This window comes from Sus scrofa, chromosome 2 (assembly GCF_054392235.1).
Source record: "Sus scrofa isolate SSC_HxYL_T2T_F1_AM1 chromosome 2, Sscrofa_HxYL_maternal_Yorkshire_Landrace_v2.0, whole genome shotgun sequence".
Lineage (NCBI taxonomy): Eukaryota > Metazoa > Chordata > Mammalia > Artiodactyla > Suidae > Sus > Sus scrofa.
In genome coordinates, this window is record NC_139384.1 from 76,098,629 (window position 1) to 76,118,520 (window position 19,892).

Here is a 19,892-nt window from a genome sequence, read left to right on the forward strand (position 1 = left end):
CATTGCTGTAAACAGTGGCAAATGCTCATGGATTCCTGTGTGGTAGTCTGTTAGCTGAAACATCAAATTTTAGGTATCCATTCTACTGCAGATGGACTCAGGTCTGGACTGTTTCTAGCTTGAGATTAATATATATGAGATATATGGTACTGCCATGAAGTATGGAAACTCTTATCCAGGCTTCCTGGCTCACTAAGCAAACTGCAAAAAAAAAATTGGGGGGTGATAAAATATACACCTAACATAAAATTTACTATTTTAACCATCTCTCGGGGTACTGTTCAGTGGTATTAAACACATTCACAATGTTGTGCAACCATCATCACCGTCCATCTCCAGAACTTATTCATCATCCCAAACAGAAACTCTGGGAGGTCCTGTTGTGGCTCAGTGGTAATGAAGATGTGGGTTTGATTCCTGGCCTTGCTCAGTGGGTTAAGGATCCGGTGTTGCCATGAGATGTGGTGTAGGTCACAGATGCAGCTCAGATCCTACGTTGCTGTGGCTGTGGTGTAGGCCGGCAGCTGTAGCTCTGATACCCCTAGCCTGCCGTGCGTGCAGCCCTAAAAAGCAAAAAATAAAAAAATTAAGAAATTAAAAATAGAAATTAAGAGATCCTTCTGTGGCACAGTGCATTACAAATCCGACTGCAGAAGCTCAGGTCTCTGTGGAGGTGAGGGTTCGATCCCCTACCTGGAGCAGTGACTTAACAGATCTGGTGCTGCCACAGCTGTAGCATGAATTCAATCCCTGGTCCAAGAATTTTCATATGCTTCAGGTGTGGCCATAAGATTTTAAAAAACAGTATTTAATTTCTGCACCACAATCACTTTAAACATTTTAAAATACAAAAAAATTAAATTAGGAGTTCCCTGGTGGCCTAGCAGGCTAAGGATCTGGCATTGTCACTGCTGTGCCACATGTTCAATCCCTGGCCCAGGAAATTCTACATGCCGAAAGTGAGGCTAAAAAAAAAAAAATTAAAAGGCATAAAGTAAATATTTACACTAGAATTTATCTGGGCTTTTGTTTTTTTGTTTTGGCTGTGACTGTGGCATGCGGAAGTTCCCAGCAGGGATGGAACCTGGGTCACAGGAGCAACCAAGCCTCTGCAGTGATAACACTGGATCCTTAACACATTGCACCACAAGGGAACTCTATACAATAGAACTCAAGCTTTCTACATAACTATCTTAAATGATAGTTACATACAAATTTAAATAAATGTTTTAAATAGAAATGTAAATATTTAAAATGTTAAATAAAGCTTTACATAATTATTCAAAATTAAAATTCTGGGGAGTTCCCTTAGTGGCTAAGCCCTTAACGAACCCGACTAGAATCCATGAGGATGCGGGTTCAGTCCCTGGCCTTGCTCAGCGGGTTAAAGATTTGGTTGTGGCATGAGCTGTGGTGTAGGTCGAAGATGCAGCTCAGATCCCGGATCCTGCATTGCTGTGGCTGTGGTGTAGGTGGGTGGCTACAGCTCCGATTGGACCCCTAGTCTGGGAACCTCCACATGCCATGGGTGCGGCCCTTAAAAAAAGATTTAAAAATAAATAAATAAATATTTAATATAAGCAATATTTAAATAAGTATTTATGTACAACTTAAACACTTTAACCTTTTTTTTTTTTTTTTTTTTTTTTTTTGTCTTTTTAGGGCCGCCCTTGCGGCATATGGAGGTTCTCAGGCTAGGGGTCTAATCAGAGCTGCAGCCGCTGGCCTATGCCAGAGCCACAGCAACACCAGATCAGAGCCGGGTCTGCATCCTACACCACAGCTCAAGGCAATGCCGGATCCTTAGCCCACTGAGCAAGGCCAGGGATAGAACCCCCAACCTCATGGTTCCTAGTTGGATTCGTTTCCGCTGCGCCACGATGGGAACTCCCTAAACACTTTAACTCGATTTCAAGCATTTAAATTAAATATAAGTAAGTAGATTGATCTTAAATTGAAATATGTGAATTTTTAAATAGATATTTAAACAATTGTTTAAATTTTAAACATTTAAAGTTTAATATAAAAATTAAATGCTATTTTTAAAATATAAAATTAAAATTTAATAATTTTAATAAATTAACAAATAAATAATTAATGTAAAATTATACTTAAAGATGTGTAAAAATAATTACACCTCTTCTCTCCTGCTCCCTGCCCGGAACTGAGGCATCAGCGAACCTCTTCTCCTCCTCCTGGCCCGCAGAGGACTTCACGCGCAGGCAGCGCCTTAGCCAGCCCGGCCAGCTCCTAGGACCCCGCACGGCCAAGATGGCTGCGCCCGTGCAGCAGGCGCGCACTTTGCTCCGCCTGGTAACGACCCTGGGCCAGGGCTCTCGAGGCTACCGGGCACGGCCGCCCCCGCGCCGTTCGCAGGAGCCCAGGTGGCCCGACCCGGATGACCCGCTTACCCCGCGCTGGCAGCTGAGTCCGCGCTACGCGGCTAAGCAGTTCGCGCGGCATGGCGCCGCCTCCGGAGTGGCCGCCGGTTCTCTGTGGCCGTCGCAGGAACAGCTGCGCGAGCTGGAGGCTGAGGAGCGCGAATGGTACCCGAGCCTGGCAGCCATGCAGGAATCGCTGCGGGTGCAGCAGCTGGCAGAAGAGCAGAAGCGTCAAGCCAGGTGCGTGCGTGCGGTCTGGCGCGGTGCTTCGGTCGGTGGGTGAACTCTGCTCCAAACAGTGCTTACTCCCCTGGGCGCTTACCGCGGGGTTTAAATGCAGTATTTACGTGCATGCTCACCTAGTTACAAAACAGACTTCTGAACAGTTCATTTAGTCATTCATCAGCAAGTCTTTATGGAGCGCCTATTGTGTGCAAGGCCTAATCCTGGGTCCTGAGGACACAGCAGGGAACAAAACAAAGATGATATCTGTTGAGAGCCATTAGGAAGATAAAATTGGTTGGAGAACTGCACACCTTAGGGTGACTTAGGTTTGGTAGGCCTGAGGAGTTGATGTTTAAATGTTTAAGCAGGAGCTGCCGCTGTGGTGCAATGGGATCAGCAACCTCTTGGGAGGGCTGAGACACGGGTTCAGTCCCCGGCCCAGCACAGTCGGTTAAGGATCCGGTTTTGCCGCAGGGCGGCCAAAATAAAAAAGTTTAAGTAGAGACCTGAAAGAGCAGACATAATCAAGGGAAGATCTTAGGGAGAGTGTTCTGGGTAGAGGGAGTATCTGGTGCAAAGGCCCTGAGGCAGGAATGTGCTTTAAGGAACAGTGTGGCTGGGGAAGAGGGGGAGGTGATGGGTATGGAATCAAGGGCAGAGACCAGACGTGGGAGTCAGGTGGAGGCAAGACCAGGGACTTTGGGATGGCACCACTTACTAGAGGGAAGGGGCACCCAAAGGCAGGCAAGTGTGTTCCTGGTGTTTATTGTTCTTGTCCTCACAACTGCTCTAAGAGGGACTCATCCTTATTTTAGAGATGCAGAAACTGAGGCCTGGGAAGGTGAATTCTCTTGTCCAGTCACCCAGGCAGTGAACAGTAGAATTAGGCTGTGAACCTGACTCTGATAACTCCAGTTATCCTAGCTGGAGCTCCTAATTCTTAAAATGGGACACTGACTGACACCCATAAACTCATAGGATGGGAGGAAAAGGTCCAATCCATTTCTTGCCTTCATGTATGTCTGTGCCTAGAACTGGGCCTGGCGAACAGCAGATGCTCAGTGATGTCTGTAGGATGAAGGCGTGAGCTGCACCTAACCTGTGGCACTCACATGGCTCAGTAGACAGCTCAGGGAAGTGTTGGGCTGACTTGGGGTCTGCTTCTGGGGGTTATTGGGGCTTGGTTCTCACATGCTGAAGGCCACATACAAGTTTCTCTCTTCTGCCTCTCTTCACTTGTCAAGGGCTTTTTTTTGACAGCTTAAATGGCCACCACAAGTCTTCCCGGTCCATCTGGCGACATGGGGAGTTGGGAGAGGCAGGATATGGGCAAAGGCTTGGGACCTAGGTAGCGTTGGATGGGTATTGTTCTGGCTGAGTGTGGCTCCCCTCACTGACCACCCTCCTTCCCCTGCAGGGAGCAGCTCATTGAAGAGTGCATGGCTAAGATGCCACAGATGATTGAGAACTGGAGGCAGCAGCAGCAAGAGCGAAGGGAGAAGGAGCAAGCAGACAAGGATCGGAGGGCCCGGCTGCAGGCTGAGGCCCAGGAGCGCCTGGGATACCACGTGGACCCAAGGAGTGCTCGCTTCCAGGAGCTGCTGCAGGACATGGAGAAGCAGCATCGCAAGCGCCTCAAGGAGGAGAAACAAAGAAAGAAGAAGGAGGCGCGAGCTGCTGCAATGGCCGCGGCTGCAGCCCAGGACCCAGCAGACTCTGAAACACCCAGCTCCTAAACTATTTTCCCAATAAAACTTGCTGCCTAATAGCCCCACCCCTGGAGAGCTCTACATCCTCTTATCACACCCCTCACTGGGCACCCTCGTTCTTTCCCCAACATTTGGAGCCAGGGATCCCCACCTTCCCTGGCTCTGATTACTCAGGGACTCTAGGCCATGCCCATTAACTCTGGGGCTTCAGGGGGAAGAGTAAGAGGGATGCAGTGGAGAAATAATGGAGAAGCAGATGGCAGAGGAGAAGAAGGCTTCTGTTTACCAACATTAATCTCCAGTAATTAGCCAATTATCAGGGGGGAAGTATAGCCAAAACAGACTGTAGTGATGATGGTGGGGGGCAGGGAGAAGCAGCCCTTGCAAGGCTGAGCCAGGGCTGGGCCCTACACTCTGGGAATGAGACAGTTTGGAAGGAGGGGAAGTGGGGACACTGGGAGCCACCCTGAGGCTGACAGACCCCTTTGCCCCCTCACAACATTCCTGAATCTCCTGTGCCCAACTAGCTCCCAGATCCAGACAAGCTGGAGTGGGAAGTCCCAGCAGGCACAAACCACAGTACTAGCTTTTAAAACTTTATTCACTTCAAAACCTTTATCAGAGACACGGTTCTGTTCTGGGGTAGGGGGTGGGGGTGGTCTTGACCTCCAGAGCAACTCTCATGTTTTCCCTTCCCCAGGCAGGATAAACCGGATCTCCTCCTCCCCAGCATCCCCAGCAAAGGGATGCAGGATGGAGGCCAAGGCCAAAGCAGGGAAGGGGTTCTTGGGCCTCTTGGGTGCTCACCCCAGATGGAAAAGATTTGGGCCACTCCAATGGAGGATCAAAGTTTGGAGCTCCAGCTTCCCCTCACCCTGGAAGAGGGCGGGGGAGGTCTCAGGGGCTCTTTGGGGGATGGAGAAGCAAGCAGCCGCCTCTCCATCTGGCTGCAGGGAGCTGGGACAGAGGCCAAGAGGGGTCCATCTGTCAACTCCAGTCCTGCCAGCTCCTTAGAGCAGGCTAGGCTGGGCGGGGGACGGGGGGACAGCTGTCTAGCCCAGGTCTTCTCAGGCCAAGATGGGAATGGGGGCCACTTTAGGAGGGTGGGAAGTTGAGAAAGGTTTTTGGTTTGTTTTTTTTTTTTTTTTTTTTTTAGATTTTTGATTTTTTTTCCCACTTCTTAAATAAACATGAATATATATATATATTTTTTCTTTTATAAAACTTTTGTGGAGTTGGGGGGGGAGGGGGGAGGGGTGGTGGGCAACCTAGCCTCCCAGCATCACTCGTCATCAAAGTTCTGACTCAGGAGGAAGTTGGCAGCCAAGTTCTCGTTTTTTTCACAAGCGAAGTAGGCCTGGATCACCAGGCTCTCTGGGAAGCCCAGGGCCTTCAACTGTGGGAAGACGGGCAGGTATGAGCCAGAGGTGGAGGCCCTGCCCACCCATGAGGTCACCCCGCTCAACCAGGACTCTTACCCTCTCTATAGCTTCTTTTTCCTGCGGCGTCACCTGGATGTAGTTCATTTGTGGAGCCTCCTCACCTATTGCACCCACCTCGCCCTCCACGTCAGAGATGTCCGCCAGCTCCCCAGGGGGCTCATTCAACATCTGGATAAACTGCTCCTGGTGCCGGCTGATTTGCTGTGGGAGACAGGGGAAGTGACCCAAGCTTTTGTCCCTTCCCCAGGTTCCTATTGCAGCCCTTGCTTTCTCATTCACTCAGCAGACATTTAGAGGGTATCTATTCTGGTCAAACAGCCACAGATCATGGAAACAGGCCCTGCCCTAGAGGAGCTGATGTTCCAGGGCGGAGAGAGAGGCTAGAGACAAGCAAATAAGTTTACAATTACTTACAGTGTAAAAACTTGGCCTGGCACATAGTAGGGTGGGTCGTGGGCTAGAAAAGACACTTTAGGCCAAGAGGGAGGGGCCTGTGATCCACAGAATAGGGAGGAAAGTTTCCCTCCATGTAGAGCAAACAGCAAGTACAAAGGTCTGGGGATGAGGGTACACTTGGAATACCCCAGGAACGGAAGATCCATGTGGCAAAACAGTGAATTAGGAAGAAGGAAGCAGAAGATGAGATCAGAGAGGGAGGCAGGGACCAGACCTGCTTTCTTCTAGTGTGATGGGACACCATGGTGGTAAGCATTAAATAGGGAAACATGATCTGTGTACCTTTTATTTTTATTTATTTATTTTGTCTTTTAGGGCCGCACTGGCGGCATATGGAGGTTCCCAGGCTAGGAGTCGAATCAGAGCTATAGCCACTGGTCTACGCCACAGCCACAGCCACGTGGGATCTGAGCTGCAGCTCACGGCAACGCCAGATCCTTAATCCACTGAGCAACGCCAGGGATCGAACCCAAGTCCTCATGGATGCTAGTTAGGTTCGTTAATGACTGAGTCACGACAAGAACTCCTGTACCTTTTACAAAGATCAACTTATCTGACTGTTGAGTATCTGAGGATTCTGATACACCTCTATCATTATGTAACACTTTGACAAGTTTCATGTCAAAAAAAAGTGCTTTTTCAGGAATCTGACTCCTGATGGAGAAAGAATGGACCACGGGGCTATGTAAAAGCAGAGGCAGAGGCTGCCAGTGAACCTAGTGGAAAAGGAGGTGGCAGCCATGGAGGTGGAGTGCAGGGCTGGGCTGACTGCGATGTTCTGGAAATAGAGCAAACAGGACAGGTGAGGGACAACCCCAGGAGGCCCTCAGTGCCTGGGGTTCAAGCAACTCCCAATGGTCCTTTCAGGGTCAGAGGGTACTGGGAGGATCTGTTTTGGTCTTAGACATCTAGAAAGCACTGTCATGGAAGAATCAAATCAATCGTGGGGAGTTCCCGTCATGGCCCAGCAGAAACGAATCCAACTGGGAACCATGAGGTTGCAGGTTCGAACCCTGGCCTCGATCAGTGGGTTAGGTATCTGGTGTTTCTGCGAGCTGTGCTGTAGGTCGCAGACATGGCTCAGATCCGGAGTAGGCTGACAGCTGGAGCTCCAGTTCGACCCCTAGCCTGGGAACTTCCATATGCCGCAAATACAGCCCTAAAAAGCAAAAAAATAGATACATAAAAGTAAATCAATGGTGGGAAAGCATGGCATCTAGAAAGTCCAGACTGCTTATGTGGATTTGGGGTCATCGGAGACTAAAGGCCCCAGAATTGACTACAAATAAAGAATGGAAAAAAAAAAAAAAAAAAAAGGAATGGAGATGCACAGCCTCCAACATCTTGTAGGTTGAGAAGGAGCCAGCACAGAAGACTGAAGAGCAGGGGAGAGAAGCCGCAGGTGCCTGAACCAGGAGAGAGGCAAGCCTTTGCAAAAGACACTGCCACACCCAAGGGCCACTGTCCCTCTGCCTAGGAACCTTCAAGGGCAGGATGGAGCCTTGCTGGGCACCATGGTGCCAGAACCAACTTGGGCAGGGTAGTCCTGGGTACTGCCATACAACCCTGTAGACATTTATGAAGCAACAGCTAAATGTGGAGGCGAGCCAGAGCTCAGGACCCAGAGAGGGTGGAGCTGGACACACTCCACCAGTTACCAGGCTGCTCCAAGCCTCTGGCATCTTCCTCTACAGGAAGTGATGATGACAGGACCCACATCTCTCACAGGGTGCCTAGAAGCATTACATGATACCAGGTAGGTCACCAGGTCACAGAGAACAGCAGGAGATTGTCTTAGTCCTACTTTCCAAGCATAGAGACTCCTACGTACCATGCTGGGCCAGGATCACCGCCTGGGGCTGTGGTACCCACAGGGGAAGGGAGACGGTGCCTGCACTGACTCCCTCGGCTACCCAGGGCTGTACCTGTAAAAGCTGGGGGTTCTCCTGGCCCAGCTGCTGGAGCAGGGCGGGCAGCAGTGCCGGGTTCTGCTGAATCACCTGCCGCATGTTCTGGAACTGGGGCTGGTCCCTCAGGAATTCCAGGGGGTTCTCTCCTGCTGACAGAAAAAAGGGGTCTGGTCAGACACCACCCAGGGCTGAAGTCGGGGGGATGGAGTGAGTCAGACGCCTCAAGTGCAGACACTCCACACGCACACTTCACACTCTACTCACCTGCTTCCGTAGGCGGCTGCTCCGATACTTGGCTCTCCTGGACAGAACCATGTTCTGGCTCGGGGCTCCCAGGAATTCCCTGTCAGGGATCCTATTTAGTTCAATGCAGACTGCCCACTGCCTTCCTCTTGCATGCTCAGCCCTGGCAGGAGACACATGAGGCCTCCACTCTGCCCTCTGCAGGCCCACCCCACCACTCCTGTCCAGGTTCCTGGAGGAAACCTTTCCTAGCTGGAACCATAAACCATGGGCTTTGGAGGGCAGGTTTTGATCACCCATCAGGTCACTGACACCCACATGCTCCCTTGAGGACTCCCCAGGAGGCTAGAGCCCCACCTCACCGTGAGCAGATACTCCACGGCTCGGTGGGGGTTGTTGTAGCTGGCTCTCAGGGCAGCCACGACCCGCTCCCGCTCATAGCCCATGGACGTGATCTCTGTCAGCATTGTCTCATACTCAGAGCCAGTCACTGTGGAAGGAGGAGCAAGGGCTGGGTCACCAAGGAGTGGGAAGGGCAGCTCCCGGGCCCTCCCACACCCACACAAGGCCCAGCTGATGGCTGGGGCACCCAGTCATCTCTGCTCTGGGGACCACCCACCCACCTAGCGTGGAGGCCGCGTCTTCCTCTCGCCCGCTGCTACCTGAAGAGGGAACAGAGCTGCAAATTCAAGAGAGAGAAATCGGACCCTGGCTTCTGGCGGCTTGCCCTCCCCGCAGGTGTGTGGAACCACGGACGTAGGCGCTGAAATGTGCTGGGAGGCCAGGGCCCAAGCTGAGGCTGCTGCTCCCTGCCTTACCCTGACACGGACTCCGGAGATGTCGTGGGGACCGATTCCTCCGATGGGCTCTTGTCCTCTCTGGCAGGAGATGGGGGGTGGGACATGCCTGAGGCAGGGGCCAATGGGAAGGATGTGGAAGACTCCGGGGCAGCAGTGGGTGAGGCCTCTGGGGGTACTGAGGTGCCTGGGCTAGTTTTGGCCTGTGAAACCCAGAAAAGGGAGCAGGCATCAGTATCCCTATCTAGCGCCACATCCCACCACAGCTCAGCCCCACCCTGTTCATGGTTAATCTCTCTTAGGCACACAGGCTCTTGGCCAGCTCCCAAGCTAATCCACCCACCCTCCCAACCAGCTACCTCACCTACCTTGGTCACCATGACGACCACAAAGTTCTTCTCATCAATTCGATAGTCCCTGATGGGGACATCGTCACTCAGGATCTTGCCAGCATAGATGAGTTTCTGTCCAGCCACGGGGAAGGCATCACGACCCTTCTCAGCTTCTATCTTCTCTTTTAGCACCTTCACCTGGAGAAAGGGGTACACAGTCATGGCAAACCCCAAGATTCTCTCTTCCCTTATAGTATAGGAGGAGAGGGGAGAAAACAAGCCCTGATGACTGAGAAGCTAAGCTTCATAATCAAGCATTCTAGGCTATCCCATCATTCAATGGAGTATTTACTGCACACTTCTATGTGCCAGGTGCAGTTTTAGGCACTGAGGACACAACAGAGAACAAAACTCAACAAACTCTGTTTTTGTAGAAATGACGCTTATTTGGGAGATGGAAGTCAGAAAATGTAAACACAATGTAATGAAAAACAGAAAAAAGGGGCGATAGGAGGGTTCCTCACTCCATGCTGCTGACAGTGGTTTTCAGTGGTAGAATCCTAAGTTTACAGTACTATTGTAAACATACATGTGTCACAAGTTTAAATCCTCATTGTAACTGGGTAAAAAAATTACCATTAGCCTCATTTTATGTCCAAGAAAAAAAGGCACAGATAGGTTGTTAACTAACTTGCCCAAAGGCAAACAGGCTGATGAGAAAATCTATTTCTCTCTCTATAAAAAGTGAACTTAAACATCTTCTTCATGAGATAAGTTGTGCGAATAATGCCAAATACGCATATTAGATTCGAAGTCTCTTCTCAGCTAAAAAGACAGCATAAGGTTTCGTCCATAGGCTCACTTGAGGCAAACCCCTACTGTTATTTGCTGTATGCGACTATGTCTACGTTCCTTAACTCCTAAATTTCCACATCTGTAAAACAAGAAGACTAAGTCCCCAAATGACAAGCCTACTTTGAAGATTTAGTAAGATAATACGAAAACGCTCAGTGACTGGTGAAGAACAAACACGGACCATTGAAACTCAGACCATTTATTATCTTTATCATCGTCGTTGCTGTCATCACCCGGCATCTCTTGGCCACTATTCGTAGATTCGGCCACCAACGTCCAGAGGAAACGCCTACAAAGCTGGGAACTAGGAGGCCCAGTCCCAGAGACAGCAGCACGACAGAAAATCTGAGCCTGCGGCTCCCGCGCCCCACGAGGGCGCTGACATTGGAGCCGGGGCCTGGCAGGCGCCCCGGGGGTGGGGCTTTGCCTGGAGATCGACACTAGAGCTCCACCCGAGCCACCAGGGCCTGGGTTGGGGACCATCGGGTAATCTGGAAAAGTAGGGCAGTTTGGGAGAATGGGCAGGGCCCGGCCCCGCGTCGTCTTCCCCGCGTCTCTCGTCGGGATCCCAGCCTCCCCCCGAACCCCTGGCACCCGTCGCTCCCGTTCCCAGGCTCAGGCTTGGTTCGCACCGTCTCATCAGGCTCCATGCGGATCTTGAAGGTCTGCTGTTGCAGCGTTTTGAGCGTGATGGTGACGGCCATGGTAGGACCCGAGCGACGCGGCGGCCCCGGGATCCTCACACAACATGCAACTCACGCCGCCGCCATCTTAGCGCCTAGCCGCGCCGCGCGCCGACCGCTTCCGGGGCAAACGGTGCGCGCGCCGACGACCAGGACACGTGACCTGCGCGCTGTGGGCCCCCCCCCCCCCGCCGCCGCCATGGGCCTTCGTGAGCATGCGCACGAGAGCGGCCCTGAGTCAGGCGTACGCAGACCAACTTCTACTCAGTCGGCGTAGAGGGAGGTTTTCTCGCTTAACCATCACGTGGCTTCATGGGAGTGACGCCATCCCCGTTAGCGGTGACGTCATGAGGCCACAAAATGGCGCCGACGTCCAATTATCACGCCCATCAGTTTCCTTTTTTGTTGACGTTGAACAAAAATCTGCTTTGATACTTGTATCTCTACCGTAAAATCTTAGTTCATATTTTTTGCTCTTTCCAAATTAGTTTCATTCTAGTCTGGCCACCCTGACAGTACTCCTGTCTAACCCTGAAGGGACCTAGAAAGGATACTGAAAAGGTCACCAACAATTAAATGAAAATGCCAAACACGTTTGGCTGTGTAAACAGGCACACAGAGCCATTTTATGCCCTCATTTATTCTTTAGGAAGAGCCGGATTTTTGGAATTAATTTATACAGTTCTAGTTCCTGGGTCTCCCCCCTCTCTGCTGCTCCTTCCCTAACCACTATCTCCAACATGATCCGCAGTATGTAGAGTATGTAACTTCCAAGGCTTTCCTACACTGAATACAAAATTCTCTCCTTTCCCTGGATATGCTAATTGGGATGTTTCCCAGAAGGGTGGGGCTGGGCTGCAGGACACAGGAATGAAGCACAAAAGAGGCCTGTCCAAGTAACAAGGAAATGAAGCGCTGGTTGGCCAAAGGTGAAAAACGTGCTATGGCAGACTGGTTGGAGGTGATGGACTCCCCACCTCCTTCATATCCTGCTTCAGAACCTGATCTTTTCACCATTCCCATCCCAGTAGGACACAGTGCAGTCCCCTGCCACCTCACTCATTTCCCCAAATCTAACCAGGTCCTGCTGCTTGTCCCTTTACCACACACCCTGAACTAAGAAGCTTCCACACAAGAATAGGCCACCTCTTCCCTTCAAGAAGTTCAGATCCCAACTTGGCTACTGAACATCATGGGTAAGCTAGATACCACCTTCTGAAGATATTTTGACTAATGAAAGGTATTTATAGCTTTTAACACGGGCTGGTATTAAGAACAACGTGTTGAGGAGTGCCCTGGCAGCAAATTGAGCTAAGGATCCGGCACTGTCACTGCAGTGGCTTGGGTCACTGTTGTAGCACGGATTCGATCCCTGTCCCGGTGGAATCAGCATTAAAAAAAAAAAAAAAAAAGTGTTTATAAGAATTCCCGTTGTGGCTTAGGGGGTTAAAGACCCAACTGGTAACCATGAGGATGCAGGTTCAAAACCTGGCTTCACTCAGTGTGCTAAGGATCAGCGTTGCTGTGAGCCGCAGCATAGGTCAGATAGAGCTTGGATCTGGCATTGCTGTGGCTGTGATGTAGGCCCACAGCTGTAGCTCCAATTAGACCCCTAACCTGAGAACTTTCACATGCTGCACGTGCAGCCCTTAAAAAGTTAAAAAAAAAAAAAGGCAAATGTTTAAAACTTTTGCTTGAGAAGATGGACACATATGGACCAATATAAAACAGTTTGTATGAGATAGTGGCTAAGGTATGGTTTCAAAGCCCTGTCCCATCTCAAACTAAATTCTGGCCCTCGTCTCATGAAACTGAAGTGATACTAGAACCAAAACTGAACAGTTTGATACAAGGACTCAATGACTTAATACATAGGCTATTTGTAGTGGTACTTAGTAACTTACTCTTTCCCACTCATTTGCAGTTCTGCCGGTAAACCAGGGCCCTTGTAACCTTATGGGACAATTAACCAACACTTTTAGTGGCTGAAAAAATGAGGCTCACTTAGGAGTCACCTCCCCCAGAAGGAAACACAGGAGGAAGACACAAAACTTAATTTAATAGAAATTTCGTTTGTAGTTCTTACATTCTCAGTATGAGCCGAGCTAGAATCCCCTGCCCCACTCAGAAGTGGCCGAGTCCTGGGGGCAGGGGAAAACTGTGTGTGGGGGCGGTCAGAGCTCAGGCCCCAGGAGCCCCATTCTTCCTCAGTGCTGGGGGGCCTGGGTTGCCACCCTCTTCTCCCACCCCCCCACTCTGGGATCAAGGAAGGAGAGCAGATAGAATTTTGGGCCTGGGGCTTCTCCACACAATTCACCCAGAGTCCCCAAGTTGGAGAGGAACTAAGGAATCTGGGGAGAGGAGATAGAAGAAAGCAAAGATATCAATCAAGAAAGATGAAGGCCAGGGTGAGGGCTGAAGAAGAATCAAAGACAAAACACCAGTTAAAAAATAGAAAAAAAAAAAGGGGGGGGGGGAACAAAACCAAATCCATCCCAAATCAGAACCCGCCTGGAAGGAAAAAAAAAAAAAAAAAAAAAAAAAAAATCAAAGTTCTCCAGTCTCATAGAGACATTATTTGGCGCGGCCGGCTCTATGGCAGGAGCGCTCAGGCCTCAGTCCAGCCCCGGAGGCAGTGGTGTGGCCCCTACAGCTCATCCTTGGCCTGGCCAGCGGCAGCATCTTCCTCCTCCTCTTCCTCCTTCTCATCCTCCTCCTCCTCATCCTCATCCTTGTCCTCCTCGTCTTCCTTGTCTACCTCCTCCTCTTCCTTGCGCTTCTTCTCCTCCTCCTCCTCCTTTAGCCTCTGCTCTTCATCCTGCTTGTCTTTCATTTGCTTTTCTGCTGCCTGTGTACAAAGCATATAGCTCAGAGCTTGACTCCAGCCCTGCCCCCTACCCCCAAAAGCCCAGGACTGGACCCTGGTCCCACCTTTGTAACACCCCATGTCTCGTTGCCAAACTCCTCAGCGTAGGCCTCATCGTTGGTAATGAGGAAGTTGTCAAAGATGGTACCAGACTTGACCTGTAGGACCAGGTGATAGATAGGTGGTCAGAAGTGACACCTGTTTGGCCTTGGCTTTGCAAAGGTCTCCTGTCCATGTACCCATAACCATTACACAATGTTGCAATTAAAAAAAAACAAGCTGCCTGGGTTCAAACCCCAGTTCTGTAATTTCCTGGTGATATGACCTTGGGCTGGTGATTTCACCTCTCTGCACCTCAGTTTCTTCTCTGTAAAATGGACTCACTCCCTTCTCCAAACATTTTCTTAGTACCTAATATGTGCCAGGAACCATTCTGGGTGCAGAAAGTACATCAGTGAACAGAACAGACCAAACTGCAGTCCTTATGAACTTAATTTTCAAATGGGGTTCTCTCACCACCTTCTAGGTTGTTGGGGTAAGTTAAATGAGTTGGTTCCCCTAGAAATATTTAAAAATACCAGGCATATAAGTACATTAAAGCAGGTGCTGGAAAAAAAGACAGACCAAAAATTTCCCCTCCAAAAGCACTACTTTGCAGCCAGGCCTCCCTTTACTCATGGGTTGACCCTCAGCACTTGGTGTCCCCTAGGGATCCTCCTCTTCCCTCCCAGTCTCACCTGCCAGAGATCCAGGCCCAGCACAGCAAAGTTTTCATAGGCATAGATGTTGCTATCAGGGGAGTACTCAGGGTTGTCTATTTCTGGGTGGATCCAAGTGCCCTTGTAATCGGGGTTGTCAATCTGCCTGGGCTTCCACTCACCCTGCAGAAGAAGGGAACTGGTGGGTGGGCAGAGATCAGTGCATTCCCCATGGTGCACTGCCCTGCTCAGAGTCCCAGGCTCACCTTGTACTCTGGGTTCTGTATCACTGGCGGTTCCCACTCTCCATCCATCTCTTCATCCCAGTCTTCGGGCTTCTTAGCATCAGGGTCAGGAATGTGTTCAGGCTTGTCCCAGTCCTGAAGGCACACAGGGAGATCAGAAGCGTCGCACTTGTCCTCCACACTCTTCACCTTGAGGGAAGCCCCACCCAAGCACCAACCTCAGGTTTGGAGTCTGTAGGGTCATCAATTTTGGCTCGCTCGTCCCAGTCTTCAGGCTTCACAGCATCAGGATCCTTTATCTTCTTAGGCGGCAAGAAGTCCCAATCGTCCTCCAAGGAGCCTGACTCCACCTGACTGTTGTCAATCTTCACCTCATAAGTATTATCGGGCCGCACAATCAGTGTGTACAGGTGTGTGAATTCATCATCCTGAAGAGAGTAGGAGATGAGCGGCCCCACCCACCAGGCTGGCCTCTGAGCCTCCCCTGACAGCCATTTGTTACCACCCCCAGATGCACCTTGCAACGGATATCCTTATTGATGAGCACGTTCTTGCCCTTGTAGTTGAAGATGACATGAACTTTCTTGGTGCCAGGGCCACAGATGTCCGGGCCTTGGTGAGAAGTAGGTCCGGTTAGAGTTAGAGGCTCCCCACCACTGAGCCCCGCCCCCACCCCTTTTCAAAAAGAAAACTTGGTTCTTAAACGCAGGTCTGCAAAGCTCAAAACAGAATTCAGACTTTATCTCTAAGGGACTAAGAATAAAGAGTCAAAGGAGAGAAATTAAGTGCTCAGAGAACTTGTAGAATTGGAAAATAGCTACATAAACATCACACAGACTATCAGCCTTAAACCAAAAACAAAGCAGAAAGTTGTTAACTGTAACTATTCCCTCAGCTTCCCTTCCAAAGAAAAACTTAAGCATGTAAGGGTTTTCTGTGCTCTCAAGACTACTTTTCATGGGCTATATATAAGGAACACACGGGGTTTCAGGCTCCGTCTAACTAACCAGAGGTCAGGATCAGGGTGGGGCCCCCTCACCAAACATGATGTTGTATTCGGAGTCTCCATGCATGTCTGTCTGGTCCAAACCATCTGGAAACAGCTTCACGTATCCACCCCCACAGTCGATGTTCTGTTCGTGTTTCACCGTGAACTGCACTACCAGCGTCTGACCCTTGTTGCTGAAGGGCTCAAATCTGGCCGACAGAGCGTAAAACCGGGCATCCTGGCTTGTCTGTAGCCCTAGCAAGGGACGATAGTGAGGTCACGGCTCAGCCCAATCCCCGGAGTACCCTTATGTGGGAAATAGAGACGACTGCCCCTTCCTCCCCCTGCTCTGTTCCTAGGGGTACCCAAGCTGTGTGATGATTAGGAGCTTCCTCCAGGAAGTCCTCCTGGATCTGAGAACCCATCCCTAGGTTCTTACCTTTATCTTTCTCCTGGTCACCGTAGAATTTGCCGGAACTGAGAACGAATCTGCCAAAATCCGGTTTGTGTTTGGATTCAATCCAGCGATCAGTCCACCCGTCTAGGGGACCAGAGGAGCAGGTCAGCGCGGCCTTGCTCATCACCCCCCAAAAAACATCTACCAAGACCCACAAGCTGCTAGGGTCAAATAAAGAGCTATTCTTCTCTCTGACTTCCCCTACCCCGGCCTCTAGTTTGACATCTCTAATGGCTTAAGAGAGCCTCGGGCGAGCCCTAACTCCGGCCGCAGAAGGCCGCTGCGCCCTCCACGCTCCTCAGGGACGGAGAAGGAAGGATCGCCTTGCGGCTTTAGTCCCTGAAGACTACCGTGTTGGCCCTCTGAGCAGTAATTACAGAAGACACGCAGATATGGGCTAGGTGGCCAGCCGCCTCGTTAGAGAGGCCTCGAGGCGGGACTAAAGCTTACCTCCGTCCAGAAATTGCTCCTTGAAGTAAATAGTGGGTTCAGCGGCGGCCAGGCCGACAAGGCCGAGCAGTAGTGGGACTGGGAGCAGCATGGCGGGCCGAGGGGGCGGCGGCGCGCGGGCCCTTTAAGTCACTCCTCCAGCAGCCGCTCTGCAGTACGGACGGACGCTACCGCCGGCCGCGAGCCTTTATACCGGGCCCGCTCTCAAACCAACCTGGTCCTGCCTCTTTGACCCTCCTCCCCCGCCGTATCATTGGTCTGTGGCTATAATCCTGCCTTTCCATTGGATCTTTGTCGGCTCAGCATGTTCGGCTGTGCCTCGGCACGCTGGGTTCCCAGATGGCCGATTTCTATTGGCCGCACCACTGGCCAATGAAGGTCGACCACGCGTTGTGGGGGACGCCCACCGGTGGAGTGGGGGCCTCCAGCCCCTCAGGCTAGGTCATGTGACCAGACCTCGGCCCAACCCCGCCCTAGCCCGCGAGCCTGTCTTCACAGCTGGGCGTTTAAAGAACGCGCGCGAGTGCAGGTGCCACTGCGCTGAGCTATGACCCTGTTCCAGCCTCGCCTCTGCTCATCCCCTCTATGGGGCTGGGTGGGCAAGGTTTTCCTAGCCTTTTTCTGTTGCGAATTTGGGGAGCCTCTCTAATTCAACCCTCTCTTTTTCTCTTCCTCTTTCTTTCTCTCCAGTCACCCCGCCCTGCCCAGGATGAGGCAGAGGTCACCGGGCCCTGGGGCTTCATTTCACCCTAGCGCCAGAGCCATGCAGCCTTGCGGGGATAGTGCGGGCTCTCTCCTCCATGTGGCTCCTAGTGTCCTGGCCGCTTTGTCAAGACTGCTGCTGTGTGAAATGGGTCAAGTCACCTAGCCTCTCTGAAGTCACAGGAGCTCCTGAAAGGCCAAGAGGAGCGACGCTGGCCAGCTGCTGCCTGGCAGAAGTGCTTTCAAAGATCTTAGGGACGTCCTGGGACAAAAGGAAGGAAGCCCAGATGGCTTGAAGATGTGACTACAGGCTGTGGCTCCGTAGGGTTGTTCCCTTTATTGGAGCCTCTCCAATATATACCCTCCACCCTTTCCTCAGCCGGTAGACTGAAAGGGGTCACTGTCTTGTGGTCTCCCACAAACGGCTCGCTTTTGCAATTAAACGGCTAAAGAGGAGGGGGCAGGGGGTTCAGTTGGGGAGGGAGTAAAAGGGACAGATGGTGGGGAAGATAAGGTCCAAGAGAGGTGGGCAGGACCCCTAAATCTGGAGCCTTCTTCTGAAGCCAGAGGCGCATGACAGTGACTGACACCAGCTCCCTGCCCCTAGGCTACAGGAAGGAGGAAGGAGAGCTGGGGGTTTCCCAAACTATGAGCAAATAGGCTCTGGACCTGGGAAGTGGGAGGGAACTTTGGAAGGAGGGTAGGTAGGGGTGCTTCCCCTCTAGTGGTGGGAACTCAGAAAAGGGAGGAATGAGGGATCTTGGAGAAGTTGTGGTTCTGCCCCTTCCCCAAGGCAGTATCCAGTAGGGGTGCCCAACCTGCACCCCTCCTGCCCCATCCCCCCCAGGACCCCAAAGGAACTTCCAGTGACTTGCTTTCCCTCCCTTTCACATGTGTCATGGACATGTGGTCTTGGTGCTTCCTGCCAGAAGGTAGACACTGTACCTGTTAACCTCACAATCCCCCTGCAGGTGTTCTGCAGCACCTGTCACAGAACAAACTTAAAACCTACTTTATGTGTGACAGAAGGAAGGAAAGAAGGGTTCTTGCTAGAATTAAACAAAAATGGGTAAAGCATTTTGAAGTTAGAAGGAGATTTTGAGAGAGTTCCCATTGTAGCCCAGTGGGTTAAGAACCCGATGCACTGTCTGTGAAGATGCAGGTTCATTCCCTGGCCTTGCTCAGTTGGTTAAGGATCTGGCATTGCCTCAAGCGGCAGTGAAGTTCACAGATGCAGCTGGGATCTGGGGTGGCTGTGGCTATGGTGTAGGCTGGCAGCTGCAACTCCTATTCCATCCCTAGCTGGAAATTTATACATGCCAGCTGTGGCAAAAAAAAAGAGAGAGAGAGAGAGACCTTGATGGGTACATTCTGAGTTTTTGTTAAGACTTTACTGAAAGTCCAGACAGGGGGATATCAGTAACCCCATTTTCCAGGCTCAAATAACAATTATGATGGCTAAATAAGTAAATGCATACTGCTTAAAATAGCACCTAACACACAATCCACACTCAAAAAAAATTTTTTTTTCTTTTTAGGGCCACATCTTCCGCGTTTGGAAGTTCCTAGGCTAGGGGCTGAATCGGAGCTGCAGCTGCCAGCCTACACCACAGCAAGACCAGATCTAAGCTTCATTTGTAAGCTACGCTACATCCTTAACCCACTGAGTGAGGCCAGGGATTGAACCCGCATCTTCATGGATATTAGTTGGCTTGTAACCTGCTGAGCCACAACGGGAACTCTCTGGTATTTTTATATTAAGTGTTGAAATAATAATTCGGACACTTTAGGTTCTGTAAAGTCTTCAAATTAATTTCACCCCTTTTGTTTTTAACATTGCTACAAGGAAGTGTAAGATTACATTTGCATCTCAAATTATATCTCTATAGGTGAGCACTGATCTATGCTACAAATTATTTCCCTGACATAGGTCTTCTCAAAGCATTGGGGCAAAGAGGGGGTGGAGAGGGCAGGCTCTGAGGTGTTTATAATTTCTCACACCATCTCCACCTTGCAGAACCTTAGACAAGGCATATCTCTGTCCAAGCCTCGGTTTTCACATCTGTGAAGTGGAGATTATATTGGTATATATCATACAGTTTTTGGGAAAATGAAATAGCAAACCCGAAGCACTTAGCACTGGCCTGGATGTATGGGATACTGTCCACACAGATTAGCTGCTACCTTGACTCTTAACTGAGTCCTTCTCCCTCTATAAATAGGGTTGGTCCCTATCCAGCCTCCCTTTGAACATTTCAAAGTAGTTGACATCAGCAGGATGATTGTGTCTGGAGCCAGCCCACCACCCACAGCCCTCTTGTGGGTTATAAAAGAATCCCCCAAGGGCACAGTGCTCTGAGGCCCAGAGAGGGGAAAGGTCAAAGTCACGGAGCTTGCTGAAGATGGGGCTGGAAGAAGCTTAAAACAACACTGTGAGGAGCTCCCTGGTGGCC

At 50.7% G+C, this 19,892-nt stretch overlaps 3 protein-coding genes and 1 long non-coding RNA gene across 5 annotated transcripts; 1 reads left to right on the forward strand and 3 right to left on the reverse strand.

Annotated features, from left to right (window-relative positions):
- Window positions 1-233: 233 nt before the first annotated feature.
- On the reverse strand, window positions 234-2,211 carry LOC146405471 (uncharacterized). Its single transcript, XR_014837560.1, has 2 exons — window positions 2,138-2,211; window positions 234-563 (listed from the first exon to the last, which is right to left on the reverse strand). It is a non-coding gene; the product is annotated as an uncharacterized LOC146405471 (long non-coding RNA).
- A 49-nt stretch (window positions 2,212-2,260) lies between these two features.
- GADD45GIP1 (GADD45G interacting protein 1) lies at window positions 2,261-5,520 on the forward strand. The gene is made up of 2 exons (XM_003123339.5): window positions 2,261-2,621; window positions 4,024-5,520. Exons 1-2 carry the CDS (start codon window positions 2,272-2,274, stop codon window positions 4,340-4,342), a joined length of 669 nt encoding a protein of 222 aa, XP_003123387.1. The 5' UTR covers window positions 2,261-2,271; the 3' UTR covers window positions 4,343-5,520.
- RAD23A (RAD23 homolog A, nucleotide excision repair protein) lies at window positions 4,899-11,136 on the reverse strand. Of its 2 annotated transcripts, none has more exons than XM_005652877.3 (9): window positions 10,983-11,136; window positions 9,532-9,693; window positions 9,185-9,366; window positions 8,990-9,045; window positions 8,729-8,856; window positions 8,388-8,466; window positions 8,139-8,269; window positions 5,794-5,958; window positions 4,899-5,711 (listed from the first exon to the last, which is right to left on the reverse strand). In XM_005652877.3, the coding sequence occupies exons 1-9, from the start codon at window positions 11,052-11,054 to the stop codon at window positions 5,598-5,600; spliced, it is 1,089 nt and encodes a 362-aa protein (XP_005652934.1). In that variant the 5' UTR covers window positions 11,055-11,136; the 3' UTR covers window positions 4,899-5,597. The 2 variants fall into 2 exon arrangements, with proteins under 2 accessions (XP_005652934.1, XP_003123386.2); XM_003123338.6 differs by having other exon boundaries at window positions 8,139-8,272.
- Window positions 11,137-13,075: 1,939 nt separating this feature from the next.
- Window positions 13,076-16,891, reverse strand: CALR (calreticulin). The gene is given in 9 exon segments (NM_001174133.1): window positions 13,076-13,881; window positions 13,965-14,057; window positions 14,637-14,780; window positions 14,864-14,977; window positions 15,061-15,270; window positions 15,360-15,454; window positions 15,882-16,085; window positions 16,270-16,371; window positions 16,738-16,891. Coding segments are annotated over 9 exon segments (1,254 nt in total). The 5' UTR covers window positions 16,829-16,891; the 3' UTR covers window positions 13,076-13,680.
- Between the last annotated feature and the right edge of the window lie 3,001 nt (window positions 16,892-19,892).